This window comes from Lissotriton helveticus, chromosome 1_1 (assembly GCF_964261635.1).
Source record: "Lissotriton helveticus chromosome 1_1, aLisHel1.1, whole genome shotgun sequence".
Classification (NCBI taxonomy): Eukaryota; Metazoa; Chordata; class Amphibia; order Caudata; family Salamandridae; genus Lissotriton; species Lissotriton helveticus.
In genome coordinates this window covers 596,967,428-596,992,242 of record NC_136057.1, presented here as the reverse complement: position 1 = coordinate 596,992,242, position 24,815 = coordinate 596,967,428, and the positions used below count along the sequence as shown (strand labels likewise).

At 43.5% G+C, this 24,815-nt stretch overlaps 1 protein-coding gene across 2 annotated transcripts in view; it reads left to right on the top strand.

The window, feature by feature from the left end:
* The window catches only part of BCAT1 (branched chain amino acid transaminase 1), a 392,482-nt gene that overhangs the window by 203,083 nt on the left and 164,584 nt on the right, over nt 1–24,815 (top strand). For both annotated transcript variants that reach the window (XM_078674099.1, XM_078674098.1), the window contains exons 3-4: nt 11,420–11,620; nt 17,560–17,670. In XM_078674099.1, the coding sequence (XP_078530225.1) occupies nt 11,420–11,620; nt 17,560–17,670 (312 nt within the window). The remainder of the gene's footprint in view (nt 1–11,419; nt 11,621–17,559; nt 17,671–24,815) is intronic.

The following is a 24,815-nucleotide window of genomic DNA, read 5'->3' as shown; positions in this document are numbered from 1 at the left end:
CAGAAACTCCTACTACCTCGAATCTTGACTCTTATTTTATTGAGCTATCTGTTATTCATTCATTCATTAAAAAATAGATCCGGTATTATTTATTTATATACCACACTATGGGAGGAGACTTCCAAGAAACATTACAAGTTCTGAATCTTTCCCACAGGTAGGGACTTGGCGTATCTAAGGATGCCTCCTAGTGGGGTAAATCCTCTCCTGATCCCACTACTGAGGAGAGTAGGCGAGTGCCCAAGCTGTAGAAACACAGTGGCCCCTGCCCTAGTGAACTCTGCATCAAAGTACGCATGAGACTGAGCCAGCGGTTCATTCCCATGTCTCTACCGGAATTTGCAGCCCTACAAACGGAGCTGAGCCTCAAAGCAGCAACCTTTGCTGGCATCATCGGAGATGCAGGCCTGTCCCAAGTTTACTTCGACAGGTGCACAGAATTAGCGCTGTGGGGACCAAGACTCACCCCACAGAGGAGACAGAGGAAGAGTTCAACACCACTTCAGACACGTTGACAACACCTTGACAGCAGTTCCTTTCAATATACAGAGGTTACTGCTTTTATCTCTAAATTTGGAGGACAGTTGTCTTTCAGGGTGGTGGATGCTTTACCCTCCTACACACTGATGGACTGTACTTAAAGTAAAGTAAAGTCCACATTTGTAAAGCGCACAATCACCCGTAAGGGTCTCTAGGCGCTGGGGGCCGTCGGGAAGATTAAGCGAGCTATTGCCCAGAGTCACATGGTGCTGGGCTAACCTGCCGCCGGAGCCGGGGATCGAACCGTGGTCCCCAGATTCCAGCGTCAGTCGCCCTGGCCGCGGCGCCACACCTCTCCCTTCTTAGTCTGTCAAACCTTCAAATCATGAAACGTGTACATGGAGCCTAAGCTAACACTAGAAATGAAAATGCCTGTGGTGTATAAACAAATGCATGGAATATCACTTCTCAAAGATGAGGAAATGCATGACTATCAGAGCGTACCTCTCAAAGAATGCCCGGTTACTCACGGTAATATTCATTACTCCGAGTCCTGGTCTCCCCGTCCCATTCCTGAGCCCTTCCCTCCCTCCCTGTATTTGGTTTGGGGTGATTGTTTTTGTTTCTGGGTTTTTTCTTTGGTATTCTCAGGAAGTTTCTCTACCGCACTTCCCCCTTTATTGTCACATGATGGTGACGCCATGTTGGGGGAAGTGCAAAAGCTCGGCTAGGTAATAGGTTTCTGTAGAGCAGACTAGCTGCTCACTGTAAAGGAATGGGACGGGGAGACAGGATGAGGAGGTAATGCAGAATAGCCATTGGAAATAAAAAGTACCCTGTTGCATAATCCCAGACACTGAACCAGCCCTCTGACCTCTAAATCCGTGACCACCTCGTGTCCCTGAAATGTTGACTGCTAAAACAAGCATTTGCAATGCAATAGGTCACATATTTACGAAAGTTTGAACTACTGGCATTGTAAATGACAATTTCTTTTATTTATGTGTTGTTTTTAAAACAGATGCATACATGGCATTGTCATTTACAATGCAATAGCTTAAACTCTTGCAAATGCGAGACCTATTGCTATTTGAAGAAAATAGTGTTCGGAGGCTGTAATTAAACAACACTTGTAACAGAGGATGTCGCCATGGGAGGTTACAAAATGAGACATGGTGGTACTAAGGAGGGACTACTGAACCTATTGACCAATGAATAGTCAAAGTTTACAGTGTACAATGACACAAGCCAATTAAAAATATGGGTGGAGCTTCAAGTACCTACCTGAATACAGCATTCCTGGCAGAGCAGCACATGCACTGCAGAGGCTTGACCCAAAAAATGTGAGGTCTATCCTGTCTGCTGCTGTATTACAACTGTCAAAGACCACATATAATGTACATTATTTTACAGCGGACAGGACATCCACCATGTTTGCGATCCTCCAAACTATAAATAAGGGCCTAAGATCTCAGGCATGTTATATTAAGTTAGAATAATAGCATTTGGTATAGTATCTTCTAGCATTGGTATGTCACTGAAGTACTTCTTAACCTGGGCAAATTTTTATGTTGTGTCGCTTTTGCCAAAATACATATGCAGGTTCTTAACAAAGAATAGGAATTTTACAACTAATGAATTCTGTCTTTTTAATAAAATGCACACACCAGGTAACAGAAGCTGTGTTTTCAGATGCCTACTAATCGTTTAACCAAGATCCCCCATTTCTCCTTTCACTATAACTCGGCCTACTTCCAGTGTGAGATGATTTCTCCATCAAAATGGAATGTCGTGAGCACCCATGACTTTTTAATTTCTGATGAAACTTTGTTTTTGTTCCATATGGTTATACGATCTTGGATTTACCTGAGTACCGTTACAATGACCTGCTCAGAGAAGCCACTAAGGGTGGGACAGAGTGAGTGGCATGTTAGGTCTGTTGTGGCATAATCCTTCCTCATTCGTATGATCATTTTAGAGGCACCTGCCCATTGGACTATGTTCAGATATTCCGTTTTGCCAGGCCGTCCTCAAGCCAGTCTTTGCTTATGCACCAAGCAAGGGGCAGGCTTTCTGAGCACTGTTTGATTCATGTTTTGGATGGTTGCTGGCAGAGCTCACGACTGGATCCCGTGCTAGAAGATGCTGATGCAAGCCAAGACTACCAACTGCCACACACTATGATCACCTTTTTGTGTCAGATCTGGGAAATGCGTAAGCAAACCTATACCGTGCACTGCACCAATACAGACGAGTGTGTGACTGATTTCGACGACAATTTGAGGGCCTCAGCAGCTGGAGGTTGTAGAAGGTCTCATACTGCAGGGCTGGGGATGGTGATGCAACCAGCTGGCTACCAGAATCCCTTACAGCATCAATGAAGAGGGGTCTGACGGCTTCAGGAGCAAGTGGAAGACATGCTAGAGGTGGCATCCCCAGTGCTTAAGAAAGGGACAATAACCAAATGAAATAATCTGAAATCCCACCATGCATCAGTGCGGGCGGTGGAGTCCAGACGAACCTCAAAATCTACATCTATATCAGAGATGCAAGAGATAGGGGTCAGTAATCAGCAAAGCTATTAGTAAGCCCAGGAGACTCCAGTAGCATCACATGTAGCAATGGGAGACATCCTCGCAATTAAAGGTGAGAAACAGGAGACTTGAACTGACTGTACCTTGAACAAGTGAGTCACCAGGTACATACGTCTTTCAAAATAAACCCATGTCGGCACGCCACCCCCTTACCTCCAGATGAAGGAATGGTTTTGCATCCTGCTCATTCATCTGCAACCACTTTCAGGCAAGCGTCTTGTTAACTTCTTGTTACTTATCTCGCATGATAACTTCAGCACTTTACATGTGCACACCTGTTCAAGATGTGCAACAAGAACTGTCTTTAAATCTGTAACAGGACATTATTGGCATGCTACAAATGTGTGTATATATCCCAGGCAAATACTGATGTTACTAGCAAACATTTTATCCCTCACACCTAGACAGAAGTGGAGCTTGGCCAGAATGCTCTCCTCCATGTGTCCAGCTAACACTGATCCTCTTGTGGGGATCCACGTCCAGATCAAACAATCTTTTGTACATGTGTACACAGGAAAGGGTGAGATATTGAAAGGAGGGGGTCAATTATTTTCCCTTTTGATTTACATTGAAGTGGAGGCAATCTCAGTCAGGAAATACCTAAACGTAAGCTATTTGTGGCTCAAAAATTCAGGGGTCTTCCGTCTGAATTGGGTGTGTTTAGTTACTGACAGACCCACACATTTGTTTTCATAGGTTTATGATGGTTTTGGTGGCTGAGTGATCCAGATATCGTTCTGCTGGATAAGGTGGCAATGGAAGCATTTTAGATACTTGTAGATTGTTGGTAGCTACTTAGTCTTCTGGTGCTTTGAGATACTTTGGCCTGGGGTTGGTTTTTATCTTGCAGAGCTTCAGCGGAGTAGGCTTTCTGCCCAAATCACAGGTTGAATTGGTTGGGTGGTTTGAAGGTTTGCATCCTTTGGCTAATCCCTAAGGAGGTTTGGGGATAATTAACTTTTTTTTGTTTTGCAATACATGAAATGCTCCTATATTGCCATTAACCAGTCACACTACTTCGAGAGGCATTTTCTTCTCAAGCCAATCTCCCGATGGTATCTAGCATGAGTTTTTGTACACGATTTATGCTCCTGCATTTAATATTCATTAAGATGCCAGCCCAAAAATATTTTGTAATATGCTCAAGCTCTGCAAAAAAATTGTGTATTTTATGAAGAAAAATACTATTTGTCTCTGCCATCTAAAGGGAGAAACTTTTAAACGCACTCAATATGAATGCCAGGTGTGTAGCTGGTCACCTCTGCATTGTGGACCACATTGGATGTTCTGATTTTGCTCCCTGTGTGCCCCACTAAAGTCCGTTATCACTTTTAGCTGTCAATCAACAGGTTCTGACCGACCTCTTGAAGGTAGCAGGAGCCCTGTGGGTTTCTGGAATATTCAGATCCACAAGAATGTTTTCACTGGATCACTCCAGAGATTAATATGGTGACAATTATTTTCTGGTTGAGGAACGTCTAGGGTGACCACAAGTCCCGGGTTTTCAGTATATGTCTTTTGAATCTGCAGAACATTTAACTCATGTCCCAGTTTAAACATAGTCAAATGAAATCAAACGTGCTAGACAGTGCAGAATTAGTTAGCAGCCCCTAGCAGAAAGCCATTTAACTAAAGAAATTATGTCATGTTTAAAGTTGCATTTAATTCTCCTTAGGCTTAGTGTCTCTCTGTCTTTGTGCTAGCGCCATTTGTTCAACCAGTCGGTGTCATTCGATGTCAAACTGAAGTCCTACTTCTAGGTTTTTGGAACGTCATCGTTTTTGTTTTTCAAGATCAGGTCATCCTAGGAATGTCACCAATACGGGGTTTGTCGTTGTAGAGGAGGAGTTCACACTATACATTACGGCACGTGACCACAAATCTAATGTACAGTATAATGAGGTGATGGAGTATACATACAGTATTTTCTAGACGTCTGTCAATCGAGGGGAGCCCTATTGTTCCTTCTTACGGAGACTCTTCTGCTAACCTGGGAATTTCAGCTCGCTTGCGGGCACTCCCTCCAAACACCCCTTCGCGCCCTGCACAGGTTTGCAATGCTATGATAGCACATTCCACAGGAACACTGGGAGAATTCAATACTGAGGCATGCCTGTGGAAGGTAGGTTGAGCCACATGTCCTGCGCTGACCCCTCCCCAGATCTGCAGTCCTGGCAGTCACGCCCCTCCATAACTCTGAGGTGAGTGGCAGTCGCCACACCTCGGGCTCAGTTACCGTCAAAGCAAATAAACAACACAGCATTTGCAATGCAACAGGTCTCAAATTTGCGAGAGTTTAAGCTATTTGCATTGTAAATGACAATGCGTTTTATTTGTCTGTTTTGATAATTAACACATAAATAAAAGGCATTGCCATTTACAATGCCAATATCTCAAACACTTAAGCGACTGCCATTTTCCCGGGCTGCTTGGAAAGTGAAAACGGTCATGGTGCGCTGAATGTTGCAGGAAAGCATGTCATTCCTGCAGTAAGAGAAACTCATTAAAGAAAAGAGTACTTACAGACTAAATAAGGCATACTGTGTAACAACAGAAGTAAACGGGCCAGTCCTCCTGGGAGGTTACAAATAAAGACAAGGCGGTACTATGGAGGGACTAACACGCCTATTAACGAATCAGACGCCAGCATTTACGAAGGACAATGACACAAGCCAATAGAAAATATGGGCGGAGAGTGAGTAGGGCTTCAAGGCCATTCTCGAATACAGAACACCTCGCAGAGCAGAGCATGTGGTGCCCAGGCTTGACCTAAAACAAAATTAGTAAACTATTACCATTCTGAGGGGCAAGAACACAGAATACAGCAGAGTTCAGAAGGAAACTCCTTTCCATTCTAGAAAGGAAGGACTGTGACGCAGTTCAGATTGTAGAATGAAACAGTATAACCTAAGCAGTATTTGTAAAGCGCACATTCACCTTGCAGCTAAAATAATAATTGTTTATTGTTACCCAGCTCTTTGGTACTCATTTTATTGACCTTGAAGGATAAAAGGCTGATTGGACCCACCGAGGTTTAATGCTGTGACCAGGAGGTCTAACACAGAACGCTAGAGAGGATGCAGTACTCCACTGTCCCACCAGATGCAGCTTATATCTTAGGTGTTGAACCAAGTTGCTGCGCCTGTGTACCGAGGATGGCCTAAACCATTAGTACTACGCAAACAAATGATGGACAGAATGCTGAACAAATCATATAGTCACCCCCATTCAAGAGATATGAGTTAAATCCATCGTTCTTTTGCTCACCATGCCACCCCAGTTTGGACCCAGCCATATGCAAATCCCTTCACTAGATCCAAGTAGACCTGTCTTCCTGCATGGAGAACTGGAACAGTCTTTCCCTGGTTCACCCCGGCACCCTCCATTGTGGACTGCAGTAGATTTAGACAGGAGCGTTATGCCTCATAATGACGACCTTCAAACAAGAGCACAGCTCTCCTGTTCTCATAGGTATGCATTGTCTTCCAGTAGCTATGAATGTAAAACCTCAGTCTAGCCTCAAACGACTGTCCCCTCCTGTGATCCACACTGTAGCTCTGCACGAGTTGCCATTAGAGAGTTTGATGTTAACATAGACCCATGCAGGACAGACCCTGGATCCTCCTGCTGGTGGGAGAAGAAGCATGGCTAGCTCTACTCAATGCTGAATTGTGTAGGTCTCTACCTTTACTGATCCAGGCCATCAATGCATTAATGATCAGTAAAAAAATAAAAATAAGGCTTTTCAGTCAATTATTGTGCCACACAGTGTGTGACATTTGAATCTATTTGTTTTTTGGGGCACGAGCCTGCTTGGGGAATGTTCGTGCTGTGTGACACAATCTCCCTTCCTTCATTTATAGTCACATATGGAAATGTCTCAATTCCGTAAAGCATTTATTGACCTTTTAAAGTTCACATGATGTACATATTGTCACTGACGTTGTCATATGCAATGCCTTGCAACAGGAAACTCATAAAGGGATGTTGTGTTTTGACATGCATGCTGTGGCTGCTGATGTCCTGCTTATGTCATCTGTGTTGCTATTAATAACAGGAAGGTTTCCAAGCCCATTATTGCGTTTCAGTTCTCCTTGTGGCTGACCGTAACTTGAACCTTCAAAGCGGAAAGTAGGTCCAGATTTAATTTAAATATAGGATTGGCCTTATCTTCTCGGGTGGTTGGCTACAATTTCAAGGGAAAGCAGCTATTGTGCACTTTCTTTCTTGTTGTTATTTCATGTTGTATTCACTTTACAACGCTTTAATACGGTGTTTTCTATTGTGTTGGCTACTCGATGCAGAAATTACCCAGGCTACGCATTCAGTAATGCAGGACTTGACACCGTGCAACACACTGAAATATGTAACCGTGGATTTTTAAGTTAAGGAGTTGACCATGTTGTGTGCTTAGAGCCAATCCGTTTAAATGGGTCGGGCACTTTATATGTCTTTGCTTCTATCTTCCTCGGCTTCTGCCAACAAGTGAAAAGTTTTCTATTGAAGTTCTGACGCAGGTTGTCTTAGTATTGCTGGTGATACTTAAAATGTTTCCCCAAAGTACTAATGCTTCTGAGGCGATTCTTTGTCGCTGTATTTTACTCTATATCAATGCCATGTAATTTCTATTTAGATATGAAATAAAAAAATCTTAATGTGCCAGATTAAGACTCTGCTAATATTAAGGGGAAAGTGTTTTATTTGCCAAATGGATGTTTTTTACAATCAATTTAGCTATATGTTTTGTGGTTGAACCTTGAAATTTTCCAGAGACATTTTAGTTTTAATTTTAAAAATATGTTTTCAAGGTTAGCTTCATAAATATATAATCTTTTCTCTGCATTCGATGAGTGATTCGTTAAACTACTTCTTTGTGGCTTATTGGTTGTAACACATCCAGCATTGCTTATACTTTGAGTTATGCCTTGGCTAATCCCATCTCGAAAGGGACCAAGTAAGTAAATACTATTATAAATAAAACTCTAACAATTCCATCAAAAACTTCAATTAAAAGTCATTTTTACATTTTGGGGGAGCCAAAAGTGATTTCCCACACCTCGGTTGCGCCCTGGTCACCCTTGTTGGTGAGGTGGCAAAATAAATCTACGGTGTACAAATCTATTTTTTGCAAAACCTCATACAGAGTCATGAAAGAGTCAACTATCAAAAACACTTTTCATATGGACTCGTATCTAAAGTTACTATTGTTGACACTGACATTTCAATTTTGACAAAAAATCTCCATGACTGGATTCAGTAGGCTTGGTGGTTGCTTATTTCCATGTCCCAGTTCTGCATTCCCACAGGCGCTACCACCGATTCAAGATGGGTCAAAAAAATTTCAATTTACCATATTCCACGTTGGCCTCACAAGCGCCCTTCGAGCATTCACAAAATAGATTGTGGTGGATGCAGCGCACCTTCATAGATCAGGAATTCTCTTCTTACCCATACCCCTACCTTGATAATTTGCTGCTGAAGGAAGGCTTGCCTAAGTTGAACATAGAACACTTCCAGACAACATCGAACCTCCTTTTGGGGGTCATGATCAATGTTCAAAAGTCGCACATTAGTCCTTCACAAAGGCTCACTTTTGAGTCTTGCCTCCAGACCAGTGAGTCTAAGGCATTGGTGCTATGATCTCAAGGTTTCAACCTCAGGCCTAGATCTCGGTACAGATGACTCATAGAGTTCTTGGCCTGCTGGTCTCTTGCATCCTGCTTGATGACGAGGCCATGGCATGTTCGGGCTCTGCAGTGGAGTCCGAAGTGTCAGTAGGTTCAGCACCACTGTAACTTTTCAGATTTCCCTGGAGTGTCGCAGGAAACTGCAAATGATCTGCAGTAGTTGTTGCTGGACCTCAATCCGACCAGTGACCGACCCCTCACCCTGCTCCACCCAGAGCTGACTAATCACAGATGCATCACTGTGGTGTTGAAGATGGTCACTTGAGAGAGAGGGACATCAGAGGACTCTGGTCTCCAGCAGAGGCTTGCTTTCTGCTAAAATTGTGAGCCTTTCACTTGCCATTGAAAGGCCTTCCTGGCTGGACCAAGCACTCACAAAAACACCCCTGCCATGTGGTATTGCAACAAGCAGGACAGAGTGAAGCCCTTGTCAGTTTGTGGAGAGACTCTTCACCTCTGAACCTGGCTAAACCATCAGGGCATCTTTCTGATCGTACACCACCTAGCGGTATCTTTTAACGCCAAAGTGGACAAATTCAGCCAGTGACTTCTAGATAATGAAGGGCTCCATTCAGAGGTGGTGCAAGACCCTGTCTTTGCAACTGCCAGAAACCCGCAATGTCCGAGTTTTTGCACGTTGGAGTTTCCAATGAGGCTGTCTCTCAGAGACTCATTCAGCCTACAGTAGAGCACAGGTCTTCTATATGCATTTCTGCCACTGCCTCTCCTGCCCCACGTTCTGAAGAAGATCAAGAGCTGCAGCGCTCAGTCATCCTTGTGGCTCTGGATTGAGCCAGGAGAGGGTGGTACCCAGAACCTTTAGGTATGAGAATCTGTCCTCTGATTCGGATGCCACTTCGGGAGGATCTTCTGTCGCATAAGCAGTGCAGGTTGTTACACCCAGACCTGTGGAATCTACACCTCCATGCATGGAGATGGAGGAGCAGCAGTTAACTTCTTTGGCTCCCCCTCTCAAAGTATTGGATGTCATTTTGTTGGCCAGGCGACTTCTACAAAATCCATTTACTTAGGATTCTGGGATAAGTTTGTGTCTTTCTGTGGTCCACATGAAACTGACTAATTACAACCCAAACTGTCAGAGGTGTTACTATTTGTTTTGTCTTCGGCCAAGGAAGGTCATGCAGTGGGAACTTCTACAAGTTATCTGTCAGCCTTTTCAGCTCTATTTGTGTTTGCCGAACCAACCAGCTTTATTTAAATCCCTAATAGTGATTCACTTTGTTAAGAGTTTGGTCCACATTTTTCCCCAAAACCTTTTGTGTGCCTCAGTTGGACTTCAAGCTGGTCCTCACTTTCGTGATCTGCACTCCCTTTGAGCCACTACACAGTTGCCAACTATGCCTGTTGACCCTGAAAATGGTCTTCCACATTCAAACACATTAGCTTGTCACATGAGTCCGCTTCAAACTCTTTCAGTTCAGTCGCCTTACATAACTTTCTTTCCATATAAATTGGTGCCAAACCTTTCTTTTGAGTTAACATATTTCACATCAACCAATCCATCACTCTTCTGGCGTTCTTTGCCCCGCCTCATCCCTCAAAAGAGGAAGAGATTCTCCATTGTCTGGATCCCAAAACAGCACGCAACTTTTACAACAATCATTTCAGAGGCCACCAAGTGGACGATCTGTTCTGTTTGGGGTTACCTTGTGCAAAGAAAGTCCAAGCAATCCAGATGGATAGTCCTCTCTTAAAGAGCCCATTTCACCAGGCCCAAGGCTGCTACCATTTTGTAAGCCTGCATCATGCCTGTCCTGGATATCTGTCAGGCTGCAACATGGGCATATAAGCACACGTTCACCAAGGGCAGCCAAGTCCAACGGGAAGGGCATTTTGGACATTCGGTCCTGCAGAATTTTTTTTGTCTGAGAAATTCCACAGGGCAACAATTGTGGGAAGTACTGATTATGTATCTATTCACAGGGTGAGAAATCTGTGGTTAGAAGTATCTGTCAGAATAACAAATTACTTGCCTTCGGTATTGCTCTTTCTGATGGATACTTTATTTAACTGCAGATTCCTCTCTGCCCTCCCATGCCCCTTTCTGTGGAAGGGTCTCTTTTCCATCAAAAATGTCCCAATATCAGTGATCTGCTCACTAGTGAAATTAATTGGTATTGTGCTCCCTGTGCCACTGTGGACAATGCTTAGTGAGAAACTGATGTCTGCACGCATGGGTGACGCCTATTTATGACTACAGGCGTCAATTCTAGGGTGGAGAGGAGTCGATCGGCACCGCTCAATTCCATCTACCAGAGCACAGCGGTTATGCTTATCTTAATCTTACAAGTGGAGAGCTTTGCAGTAAACACTAGTGTTATTTGACTGGGATCTTAGATTCATATTGCCTATTTGCATAAATTGGTAGTGTTTTAGAAAGTTTATCTATTAAAGGATAAAAATAGTACGGTGGTCAGCATAATTCCTCCATGAAATTTCTCAGCCAATTACATAAGAACTGACTATTATGTACAATAATATCATATGAAATTCTGAAGAGTCATAAATGTATACTTTCAATATTTAGATTTACATTTTAGTATATTACTAGCAGTGTTGTAAATTGGTGGTGAAGTATGTTTGGCCTATATCCATATTAGTTGTATGCATCATCATGCCTTTTCTTGTTTATTTCAGGCTGCTGATCTGGTGATTAATTCGGCTACCTGTTCAAGGGAGAAACCAGATCCAAACAAGTTGGTGTTTGGAACAGTTTTCACCGATCACATGTTGGCCATAGAATGGTCTTTGTCACATGGATGGGAGAAGCCAGAAATCAAACCACTCCAAAACCTCTCACTGCATCCTGCATCTTCCGCTCTTCATTATGCCATAGAGGTAAAATCATAAACGATGCAAACAAGAGAACCTTGCCACAGTGGCGGCTGGTGTCAGGGCAGAGTGGGGGTGCAGGGCTGATTACGGACTGCATGAAAAAAAAATGTACCTTCAGCCCGCCATATTGTACTTTTATGCTCTTCAGCACACAGGCTCCCACAAGCCCCTGCAGACAATCCCAATGCTGCTCTCAGCTGCATGAGTTATTGTAAAGAAACAATGGTGCTGGACCAATTATTCAAGGACGAGTTAGATTAACAGATTTATCAACTTATTTGAGCTTACATTAATCAGCTCACAGACGTCTGCAAATTGTAAAAATAATTAAACAAACAGATGTGCAAAAAACCCACTAAGTACTATTACAATATATTTATTTAGTCAATAAAGGGAACAGTCTTTAGAGGGTCAAGAAGGTAGGAGAATATTCTAGGGAACGTGTAGGAAAAAGTGCTGAAGTGTATATATAGGAGTCAAGAGAGCTCAAAGTGTGTAGAAAAGTAATGGGCATATATTTACAAGACTGTACAGAACTGATATCCAATAAACAGTTAGATGCAACCTGGCCACATGCAAATTATTCATTTGAATTGTATTTTCTAAAGTTGTAATGAGAGTTTCCTTAAGGCTGTAAACAGGGGTAATGGGGAAGGGGCAATTGGTCCAGGTGCGGTAGGGGGTAGCGTTGACGTTTCGATCCGGCTTTTCGGCAACCTAGGGACTTTAATACCTCAACCATGCGGATCTTCCTCAGGACATGGGGACAGGTGAAGAGACATGCATCAATCTTACAATGCTCTAGTGGAGTCCAAAACCTGGTTACACTAATGCCCGTAAAGTGGCAAGGGCCAACGAAGGACAAATCCCTTTATTCAGTAGATATAAACCATGACTGTGGTGTCCAGACCATCCATAGAACGTAATATTCAGGCCCGTATGTGTGGCAAGAGTTGGCTGAATGAATCACACAAAACGGGGCACAGTGTAATTTATACGACTGGAGACGATCTGATCGACGTCCTTACCCCATCGTAGTAGCTACCGATCAGATCGTCTCCAGTCGTATAAATTACGCTGTGCCCCGGTGTGCCTGATTCATTCAGCACCGAGACAAATGTGTGAAAATATGGGCTCTCCCCTCCCTGGAACCGAACGGCTATGAAAATATTGTGATTTACGTACACTAACAACAGTGGACCCGAAGTCACGGTCAATCCACTAAGGATCATCCACTGATGATCACCTTAGCGCGTGTGCAAAAATGCATTAACACGTGGTTATAATTTTTACCACTCACTTTTTTCACTTTTCACCCTAATAATTATAGAGAGGTCCTGAAGAAAGCTCCATTTAAGTTTTTGTTGAGAGCTGAAACATATAGACCAAAGCGTAAATCAGACACAACTATTAATTCTGAAACATTATCCATCTCATTTGTTTTTATATATAGCCTGGGACACTGGGAATTAAATATCTGTTAGTATGTATCCCAGAGGTATTTTTAACTCACATCACATCACATCACCTCCAGCACCATCACATAAAAACAAAAAACCCAGCTCCACTGTAATCAGGTGTGGCAGCACAGCTGGGTAGCATTCGGCTACTCAGCTGGGAACCCTATGATGAAGCATGACACCAACCAGGTTGGTGTGTGACGGTTCTTTTAAAAAAACCTTGTGGTGCCAGGTACTATGGTTTTGACTAAGCCACTTTCCCGTGGACCACCTAAGTTGTTTAATTCATTGAGAAACTATGCACACAGTTGGCAGAGGACAGTGGCAGCCCGAGGTGCAGAGGCAAGAGCAATGATGTGCATATGACTGCCTTAACAAGGCTCATTGGACGTCTTGCGCATGCCACCTCAGCCTTATCCGAGCGCACTGTGACACTACAGGCCAAAATGAAGCTCTTCAGTGGGAATGTGGCAAGAGGCCTTGGCCAGATTACCACTTCAGTGGAGGCCATACAGAGACCGCAACTAGCAAGTGGGGGTGTTGAACGCCAACCTGATAGTGAGGTTAGGCCGAGTGTCAGCAGCTTCTCTGCCACTGATGTCTAAGTGTTGCGACACAGTATTAGCCGCACTCCTGCACCTCCACATGATTCCGCCTCCTATACTGGGTGCACACAAATGAAAAATTGAGGGTTAGGGATCCTGGAAAGTCATTTTCTGTTTACTGTCAGGTTGGTGATGTAACCAGCCAACATGTTGAGGTACATTGCATATGTTGATGTGCAAAACTAATTATTTTAAAACAGTTTTATGACATCTGACGATAAAGGTTTGTTCTCATTCATCATCCAAACTAATGTATAGACATTTTCATTCTTCATGTAGGTATGCCCTTGACTGACCTTGCTAAGTAATGTTTTGCAATGTGGCCCCTGCACCTCCTCCCCTCCGCTGCTCTGCTCTTCTCTGTTGGCGGATGAACTGGGGCTCCGAGTTATTCATCATCAGAATCAGACACAGCAATGTGTAAGCCTCTGCTGTAGACAATGTTGTGTAGTATGGCTGCTACCATCTTACCATCTCTGTTGCATATTTCAGGGCACCCCCACTTTTATACAGGCAACGAAACCTGGATTTCAGAAGGCCAAATGTGTGCTCTATCACAGTTCTGATTCAGAAAAGGGGGTGGTGATGAACAGAGTGTCTGAATTAAGCAGACCACTCTTACCCAGTCCAAAGATCAGGGCTTGATCGATCACCGTTATTTAGCTCACTGCCCCATCCCAGCTCAGAACCTGGCTATCACAGTTCTGGCGCAACAATGTGCTCCGTTGTATCTCCTCTCATTCTGGTTGGTGGCTGAGAGGTAGGGTGTGAGGATCCATGAACAGAGGGCATACGCATTGTCACCTTAAATATATATTTGTCTGAGGCAACATACTTATTGTGTGTATTGTGCCACAACATAATCGTTTGAACATATATTTTCAATACCGAGTATATATCCACCATCAGACTCCCCATTTTCAAGTTGTTGGCAGGAATCATGGGTGCTTCCAGGAAATTTTAACACTAAGTCAGTGATTATGCTTTGGGCATTTCCTACAAAGTGAATGTTCAGAGGAATGTATATTTTTCAGGTCCCTAAATAGATATTCAATATGGGATAGTGGACATATGGCTACATGTGTCCCAACTATGAGCCCTGTGTCATGGGGGAAATTGGCTATCCTGTAAAAATACATTTTTGTTTTTCCTGTGCATTCCTGGCCAGGTGTATGTCGCAGTGGATGTAGATGAGCATGGCATCTAGGAATCTCCTAAAGAAACACAAAAGTGGACTTTGAGTCACCCCTCCTGCAACACCTATCACATCCTAGTAACTTTCACTGGCTAATAAGTGTAATGAGCACAACACCTTCACGTGGGTGAGGATGGAATTGCTGCGCAGAGTACTGCATTCTAAATGTGGCCTTAACAGCTCAATGATATCCAGGATGACTGTACTACTTAGCCTTTACTGGTCATATATTTCCTCCTCTGTTTTTTGCAAAAGGGACAGCCTGGCGCAAAAAATCCTTTCTTGTCTCTGCCTCCTTCTGTGTTGCATGACCAGTATCCACATACTCCTTGCTATCAGGTACAGGGCAGCCATAATGGAAAACCGTGATGAACCTTCTTTTAAAGTTTGCACCCATTTACCACCTGGTTTGAATTGGTGGAAAATTGCTATTTGCGATTGCCTTATACATTCAGTTAGCGAGTCAGTATTAGCGATTCCCAAATACCTACTCACTATTTGGGAGTCACAATTTTTTGCGTGTCGCAATTCAGTAGTATCGCAATTTATGAGCTAGTAAATGGGTTTCATGCATAGCATACTGCCTATTTTGCATTTACTAAACCGTTTGCGACTGATTTGAGACTCGCAAATCGTATGTACATATGGCCCCAGGTCTGTAACATACAGCGTCTGGCTGTATACTGCACACAGTTGGAGTTCTTTCGCTCCGTGAGAGGGGGATCAAGGCATAACCCCTGAGAATGCCTCCGCCTCCTGACAGAAACATAGGAACTGTCCCGGTGGGAAACCAATAGTCTCAACTAGAGCCTCCAGTGACTTTAGTGCGGAGGCCTCGTAGCAATCTCCCATTGTAAGCAGTCCCACCTCCATCCAGCCCTCCAACTAGGCCACTGAGAAAAAGGTTGGGGGATCCGTGAGAGGCAGTCCTACCATCGAGAGTGTACAGTTCGCTGTCCCTCTTGCAACTTACACAACGCCACCAATAGCACAGAGTCAGGGATAATAACAGGCTGTCCATCCCTCTTTTCAGCGCCCTCGATTAAGCTCCTCTCCAAGTTGTCCTGATTTCAGCAGAATTGATCCGTCCAGCTACCTGGTAATCCAGTGCAGTTGAGCAGCAAGATATTAGTTCTCAAAATGTGGCACCTCTAGCCTTCCCTGTAAGATGAGTCTTTAAATACATGCATGGACACCCTATCGTGCCCCCCATTCTTTATTAGCTTTAGGAGGTGCGAGTCCAGTTGTCGAAACTAACTAGCCGGGATTAACGCAGGGAGAATGGTGAAGTAATAAAGTATCTGGGGCAATATGATCATTTTGGTGAGTGTTATCTGGGCCATAAGAGAAAGTTTCAGCATCAGCCAAAAGGCCACACACCCACATAGGGAGCTCAGGGCCCAGGTTACCCTCTCGGATGTCTTCAAGCTTATGGTAAATCTGTATCCCCAAATACCCGAAGGTATGTGGGGCCCACCTGATATCATGTCTCAGCATGTAATCCGATCTCAGGGAGAAGATGAGAGTCCGGAGACCCTGCCAAGCTCCTGCAGCAGCTGTAACATGTATGGGACAACAGTCTCTATGTTTGCGACATATACCAGCAGTTTGTCAGCATAAAGGGAGACACTATGTTCAGTCTCATCTAGTGCGATTCCCCAACCTCGGTCCCTCTCTCTAAACAATGCCTCCAGGGGCATAATGGCCAGTGCAAACAGGAGTGGAGACATCGGGCATCCCTGCCCGGTACACTGGTAAACCCCGTAGGAGCCTGAGACACAATGACCCAGCTGTACTCTGGCAGTAGGATTAATGTCGATAAGGCACACCCACTGCACCCAGGTTTTGGTAAATATCCTTCACTGGCAGACGCCCCAAAGTGGAAAAATACGGAAGTAAAAAGTTGTCGTCTATGTGGAAGTCCTACAGAAGACCTCATCCATTTAATATGCATTTGTAAGAAACTTCAGCCTGCACGAGATACCTTACTAAGAAAACCTTTTTTGGATTGAGGAATACGAACATGTCGGGAGGCTATAATTAAGGGGCTTCATCCATCTGACCCCCAGATGAACTGTAAATTGGTTAAGTTCCTGTGCATAAATAATCTTGGCAACAAAGTCAATACAATAATGAGAGGGTCCACTCATAGAAAGGTTAATGTTAGTAATAACTGATCCTTTGTTTGATGGCGACATCACAAGGAGGGAGCAAGAGGTCTGGCCCACCTGCCAGCAGAGATTACTACTTTTATTAATATCGGCTTATTGCTGGTACCAAAGTGAGTAACTTCTGTCATCGGTCAATTGTCGGTTCATAATTGCAATCCATGTAGAAAAAGTAGAGTACAGGCATTATTTTTAGATTGTATTCATGGTTTAACAGTGATTTTAATCTGTGAGACACTTTTTGGTGTAATTGACTGATTTTAAATCTTGTTGATTCTTAGCTGCTAATAAACAGTGAGGAAAATTGTAATGGTTTTAATTACCTAAACAATAAAGATTTCAAGAGTGCCTTAATATGCTTTTACACTATATTAACAATATAAAGAAATACATGAAATAGACACAATTATGTCTCATGTCTCACAGTATTGTGTATTCAATAGTTATACCTAATAAGTAATTCATACTCATTTGGTTTGTGATAATACAATTACTCATTTGTTATGGCTTCTAGTTATTTGAAGGAATGAAGGCCTATCGTGGAGAGGATAATAAAATACGCTTGTTTCGGCCAAGACTCAACATGGACCGGATGCTTCGAACAGCAACAAGAGCTACTCTCCCGGTATGTTGTGACAAAGAATGCTTTCCTAGTAATGGTCTTAAATTAGAATCATGTGCCTATTTTTAGAGCAGGACACGAGATCCGAGCAGCTGGAACACCACGTGAATTCTCACAGGGTTAAAGATCCATTGGACCTGCACACAGATGGCATGCTAGAGTCTTTACTACAAGTGAAATATTTATTGTTTCATAAAGATTTGTGTCTATCATTCATCTTTTAGTTTGAATAGTACGTTTTATCAATAAGAAGTTAAGCACTGCGAGACGTCTGTAATGTTATCAGCAATTTCTTCTGTAGAATCACTTTGTTAAAGAACTTAAAAGGAAAATGTGTTGCAAGTCTGTTATTATCCTGATGCATGTCTGATTTAGTCTATCACTTGTGAGCAAATCAGTTTACTCACAAGTGGCACATACACAGAGTGAAGCCTCCCCTCTCGCTTCTGACTGCAGGCTCAGCTCAAATCGACAATATTGTAAAAGGTAATACTTGAGGGGCGCCTGTGTGAAGCAAGAGTAGCTCTCCCAGGCGACAAGTGACCTGCACATTCCAATGTTTTTTAACTCAGTACTTTTCACGTGTTGCCACTTGTACAATCCTTTGAGAAATGACTCCCTGGCTGCTAACTATTACGTAGATGTTTACTTCAGGAATATGTGGAAATACATTGTCCAAGATAATTTCTCTCCCTGTTGCAAAATCTTGTCAGGTAGTGTATACTCTGGAAGAAGCTCCCTATCTCCCTAAAAGGTCGAATGGACCTGATCAAATGATTGCACTCTCTAATTTCTCTAGTTTTTCAAAATACCCTTTGAGATGTCTGAAGCATTTTTAGGTGGCTTGGTAGACCAGTCACTGACCTACTTTGAGCAGGCAAAGCCTGAGGGTGAAACTTCCACCTTCACGTGGCAGACCCATGAAGGTCAGAATACACTGAAATTCGAGCAACTCAGCTGGGCCTCCCAAGTGGAACTAATGTCTTCTTGGCTTAGTGGCGTATTCCATTCAACCATTTTCTTGGTCTCAGCGAATACCCTATATTGCCACCCCATGAATTTACTTGTTTAACTGACTCAAGCCAGGACACACAGGGGCTTTATGGGCTCCCAACTTACTATCTGGCATAGGAAGTGGTACAGGAAGTTGCATTGCCTCAACGTTGCACAGCATTCCTACACATGTTTTTGTGTGACCACCCCTTTCTCCTTCCTCACTGTTTGACAAAGGCATATGGATATTATGGATGCCTCATGGTACAGGGCTAATAAGCACATTCCTCTTTTAAACCCTTTGAGATTCTTGTGGCCAGGGGCATAGCTTCAGGGGGGGGGAGGTGTTTGGTGTATTACACCCCCTAAAAATGTATTTTGTAGTACGTAGGTGGGTACAGGTGCTTTCAGTCGGGTATGGTGTGGTATAAGTTGGATTTCACCCTGGGGTTTTTCATGACCACATTTACAAAACACACAGATACACACATGAACATGCTCTCTCTTGTCTCTGCCTCAAAACTTGATTAGTTTGAAAAGTATTGTTTTTTACGTACCCCTAATAATCTGCACTCCTCTCCCTTTCCACTGCCTCTTAAGCCCCCCTCGTATCCTGCTTCTCATAATGTATTTTAACAAAATAAGCCAGTTTGATTGTTGGGAAATATGAAGCTTACACCATCTCAATCTTACTGACCAAGTTACACCCTTGCTTTTGGCTGAATTGAACTCTTTCCTCACAATTATTTTCCTTTTATCACCTTAATTATGTTGTAAAGCAATGATGGTGATAAGAATTGTTTTTATGAGCATTGGCTAACCCGAGGCTGACCCTGATGAGAAGATACTCTTGAAGGCAAGATACAGCAAGCATGTTCCCCGTCGATGTACCCATCTGACCTTTGGAATAAGCAATTGAGGACCAATGTTTGAAGAAACATTTCTGGAAGCCAGTTATCAATTAAAGCAGGATGAAGGAAAAAGAACAATTCTTATAGCTGTTTTGGAGACCGAAATATAAACAGTTTAATGTTAATCATTTATATCATAGGACCCAGGGCAATATTGGGTCACATTGGTTACACCTCTCCCACACAGTATATGCCACATACTGTTCAACCCGGGAGACAGCCTGAAAAAGATCACACCTCTATTCCTCACAATTTGCAGTGACTTTCCTAGATCCCTGTTCCATGCTCAGTCCTTTGGGAGCCTGACATCGAATTTGGTCTTGCTCGTTGTGAATAGGAGAGGAGTGATGGATTTCCAAAAAGGGTTACTCCAGGTATGCAGGGCATGAGTTGATCCTTTAAAAGCTCCTTGTTCATGGTTTGAAGCCCGTTGGAGCTGAATACTATTGAATCCTGTAAATCTTGCGACTGCCTCTGTTGCCCCAACATTGCTTGCATCTGCTTCCATATATTTGGAAAGGCCATGAAGTCCATCGGTGTGATAGACAGTCAGTCATACTTTGAGCAACTTTGTGGATGCTGCCTTGCCTCTATCGATAAACACTTATTGTTAGGAATCCTACATCCACTTTTAAATGCAGAAATCAAACACAGGTATTCATTCTTTGGTGATGGTCAAGCGTATCGTAACCCAACCTAGGCGATGCCTGCTGGTCCACAACTACTGTCCTCTGATAGCACACGTTTGTGTCTAATATCTAGGTGCTGCTCCTTCTGGCATAAACAGCACTGCGATATCTATAGGGACTTTATTGACTTCCTTCTCTCCATAGAGAGGGATTGATTTATGCCACTGCCCCCTCTACATGGTATTTACTCCTAGCAGACCTTATTCTCCTTTAAATTACACAGCCTATCTCCGCTGTTTTATGCCTTTTTTTAGACTGTCTGTATGTACCTGTATTTGATCTCTGTGCTGCTTTCTGTTTTTTACGTCTAAATAGAAAAGTGAACCAAAGGTATTTTAAAAAGAAATAAATAATGGCATTGGCATATTATCAGATTATTGCATTGCAATTCAACACGAACCTATTTTGTCTCTGCTGCCTCAACATTTCTTGATAAGTTGTGAAAACTACTGGCCTGAATGAGTTTGAAATACGAGACTGTTTTTCTAGCTGTGTTTTTTTGTAGTATAAACCCTTTGTTTGGTTTAAATGAACTCATTTTCCTCCTAACATTTCCAGGCTTCTGGTGACTCTTGCAATTACTTTCTGAATCTCTCCCCAGTGTTCTGTACAAGGCATGAAGAAACCCCGACCTAGATCTCGAAGAAGGGAGCCAGGATACCTACTGTCCCTTTTTCGATTACCACTCTATAGGCAAACCGAAAGCTAGAGAGATATGTCTTCCCCCTGCATCCCTGTTACTCCTCTTGAACCATCCTTCCCATGATCCATTGAATTTGGGATTCTGAAAAGCCATAGGGGTGTGCTTTATGCCACAGATCACCCATAGACTCTTCAACAGACCCCTTCTTTCCTTGAATGCAGAACTGTGGATAGAGACATCCTATACTGTAAAACCCACTCAAAAGAAAAGCTATAGCAGAACCTCTACCACTGGGTCACCTTTGCAACACTTTAGCTATTGAGACCCTAGCCCACAACAGTTGGGACTAGCCTATTCACCGCTGTTCAGTTTGGTTTCATACATTGTCACTCAATTGAAACAATGCTGACTTTTGTTGCTGCAGCAATTCTTCCGGCTCGTCCCCAAAAGTATGAATGTATAAGTCTTTTTGAATTGGGAGGCACATTTCACCTCAGTATATCACCTTGTCATCTTTCTTAATTTGGTGCTTAAGAATGGCATGTTTGGCATGGGATTGGTTTTGCTCTAATATCCAAAGCACACCTTTTCAGGGCCCTGGAAGAGTTTTCTATCTGCCTCTAGGTCTCTTGATGACACTATAGCTCAAGGCTCTTTCCTGACACTTGTACTAATTTCCTTTTACCTTGCTACTATTTTCTGGTTTGTTTTCATCCTCATTTATATGATGGTGATTCACAAATCCCTTTCCTTTTCCTCCTTCTTGATCATGTGTCTCCTTGTCGAACATAGATGTGCTTTAACTGTCTAAAGCTCAATCCTATGTAGAATGTTTTTTTCCCAATGGCAGCTCATATTTGTTCTAAATTTACTGTCCATGCATTCATTTACCTTATTGTTCCTTAGACAATGCTGACCGATTTTCTGCTATCACTAATGGATGTGGTTTCCATTTTTATAATTGTTGAAATATATATATATATATACATCTATATATATATATATATATAAATTACCCTTAAGATTTCGTGCATGACAAAAAGGAAACACAAATACAGTTCCGATCAACATACACAGGAATACATGCAACATGACAAAGATGAACAGTGGTATCAATGTTAATATTGATGTGGTCAAAACAAACCCACATGGGGTAGCTTCTGGAACAGCGTATATAAGGAGACACCGGGGAGCATGCAAAGTATTGTGGGAGGACGGACCCTTCTGGGTCGCCCTGGAGAGTCTGATGTGTTAGGGCACCTGGGTGTAGGAGGAATGGCAGACGAGATGGGGGCCACATGAACCAAAGGTACGACAAAGAGACCACCTGCTCTGTAACAAGAGAGTGCTTACGGTGGTAAGGGTATTGGCGGAAAGGGGGCAAATTCAGGCTATGGTGGTCAGAGACTGGTTCCAACACAAGTTGTATCATATTCATCCTGTAATCTGTTCGGCTTTTCCGGCCGTGTATCACAATGTCTTTACCTCATTGTCCTGTGCCTGTGTCCAACGCTTGAGTTCGAGTTTCCAAAGACTGATGTGCAAGAGCTAGGTCGATTAACTTAGATCCTGCCTTATCTAAGCCCATTAGGCATGTCTTTGGGATATTATTGTGGTGTTTACCAGTGAAATGTGTGAGGTAGGAACAAACATTGGTCCAGAAGGGCCTCAGTACAGGACAAAACCAAGTCATGTGGAAAAAGCCTGTGTAGCTGGAGTTGCATTTAGGACATCTACGGAAATGGCGTGGAACAGCCAGTGTAGTTCTGTCGAGGTTAGGCAAGTGCGATGAACATAATCACATTTTTGCAGCTTCAGACACGCATTTCTTGAGATCTTAGAGACACAATAAAGTAAGTTGGACCAGTCTTGGTTGGGCAGGTCAATTTGCAGGTCCTGGCTCCAGTGGAGCCAGAGAACTAGCAACACCGGTCAACCGCCCCGTATGCATTAGTGATCGAGTGGGTGTTGAGATTCGAGGTCAAGAACAGGTGAAGAACTGTTTTTTTTCAGGTTAAGTGCCAGAGACAGCCCAAATGACGCTGATTGTACCCCAGAGTGCAGTGTATGTAAGGAACTGTTATGGCAAAAGTGCGTACACCTGACAAAGTTCCGCGAGTGTAAGAGCCGTCCTGGACTCGAACAGCTGACCCTTGGAGTCTAATGTCACCCAGTGCCAATGTGCCCTAGTGGCTGGTGTCCTGATCCTGGCAAAGCTGGATAGACACCAGAGAGGAAGGTCCAGAGAATATGTGGTTTTGCAGCGACAGAGATGTAGAAACCAGAAGTGCCGGATCACACAAAAAAGAAGCTCAAACCATGTATCTTGGATTCAAGCCCTGAAGACGTCCCTTATAACACCCATACGGGACCCGAGGCAGGAGCAAGTTCACTTCAAGCAGCACACCCGTAGCTATTCAGGTCATGAGCCACTGTAATTCTGATGCTAAATAGTATGCCTTATAATCCGGTGCCAACAGTCTGCCAGCATACCTGGGTAGGAACAGCATGTCTAGAGCCACTGAGTGTCTATCTGCTGCCCAGATCAGGCCGGAGAGCCAGAAGTTGTGTTGAGGGATTGTGGATTACTTAATATCAAGGGAGGTTGGCGAACATATATATCATTATAGCACCTTAATCCAGGATAATATCTCATTACCAAAGCCCATAAATGTTAACACCATGCACAAGTATGAGCCGGAGAGACTATGGAAAGTCTTCTCCATGTCAATGGAGACCGCAACAAATCTTGATGTTCCGGGCGGCAGGCCTTCCAATACATGGAACTGGTGCCTGATATTTGGGTACGTGCTTCTGCCTGGTACAAAGCCGCTCTGGTCAGGGTGAACCAGGGACGGCAAGTGCAGTTGAATACGGTTCACCAGTGTTTTCCCCAGGATCTTGCAGTCTAAGTTAAGGACAGACAATGGGCGGAATGAACCTATGTCCAATGATTCACCCCCCTGCTTGGCAAGCATGATCTAGAGGACCTCCCAGGTGGACTATGGCAACATGCCTGCCTCCCAGGCCGACTTGTACATCAACGCTAGACGCTTGACATGGTCAGTCGAACACACGTATAGAATTCCAGATGAACTCCGTTGCTTCCTGGTTTCTTCCGCTTAGCCTGCCATTCAGTTGCAAGTTCAATCCATCTCAAGCTTTGTTTCGGGAGGCAATGTTTTCAAAGTGGTGTCATGTTTTAGTTGGACCTCATTTGCCTCTTGCGGGGTACAGTACAGGTCCTGGCAATAGTCAGTGAACACAGTATTAAAGTCTGCTTGCCCATGCGCACAGTCGACGTTGGGATGATGAGTGGCAGTGGTCACGGATCGGCAAATCCGTGATGTTCCACCTTCACTTGTCCTTTAAGACAAATCCCTGTCCTTTCGCCCTCTGCATGTCTATTTGCCACATATACCCTGTAATCGTTCTGGGCCAGTTGGGTGCTTGTTTCAGCATGATGCTGACGTTTATGCACCAGTAGGCAGCGAGTCTCCATGTTCCACATAATTCGGAGTACCAGGGGCCTGTGCCAATTAAGTATGCGAAGCAGAGCGCCCGGCACACCTCCAGAAGTCTTAATGTATACACCCCCTACCCCCTCCGAATATAAACATTAAAAGCGTCCCTTTCTAAGAGAAGGTCAGACGGTGTAAATGTGTTGGTGTCAAAATAATGGTGGATGTCGTCATTGACAATACTACTGTAGGTAGCCTTTTCTAATGCAGAACTTTGCAAATGCCAAGTGGGATTCCGCACCCGCGGCGGGTTCCAGCTCTCTGGCGAGGGACAACTTTTGAAATATTTAATCATGCATCCCTTTTTCGAATTTGTAAATTGCTTTGTCAAATTATTGTTACTACTTGTTCATTTTACTGCTCATCACTCTATTGATGTTTAGAATAGTTA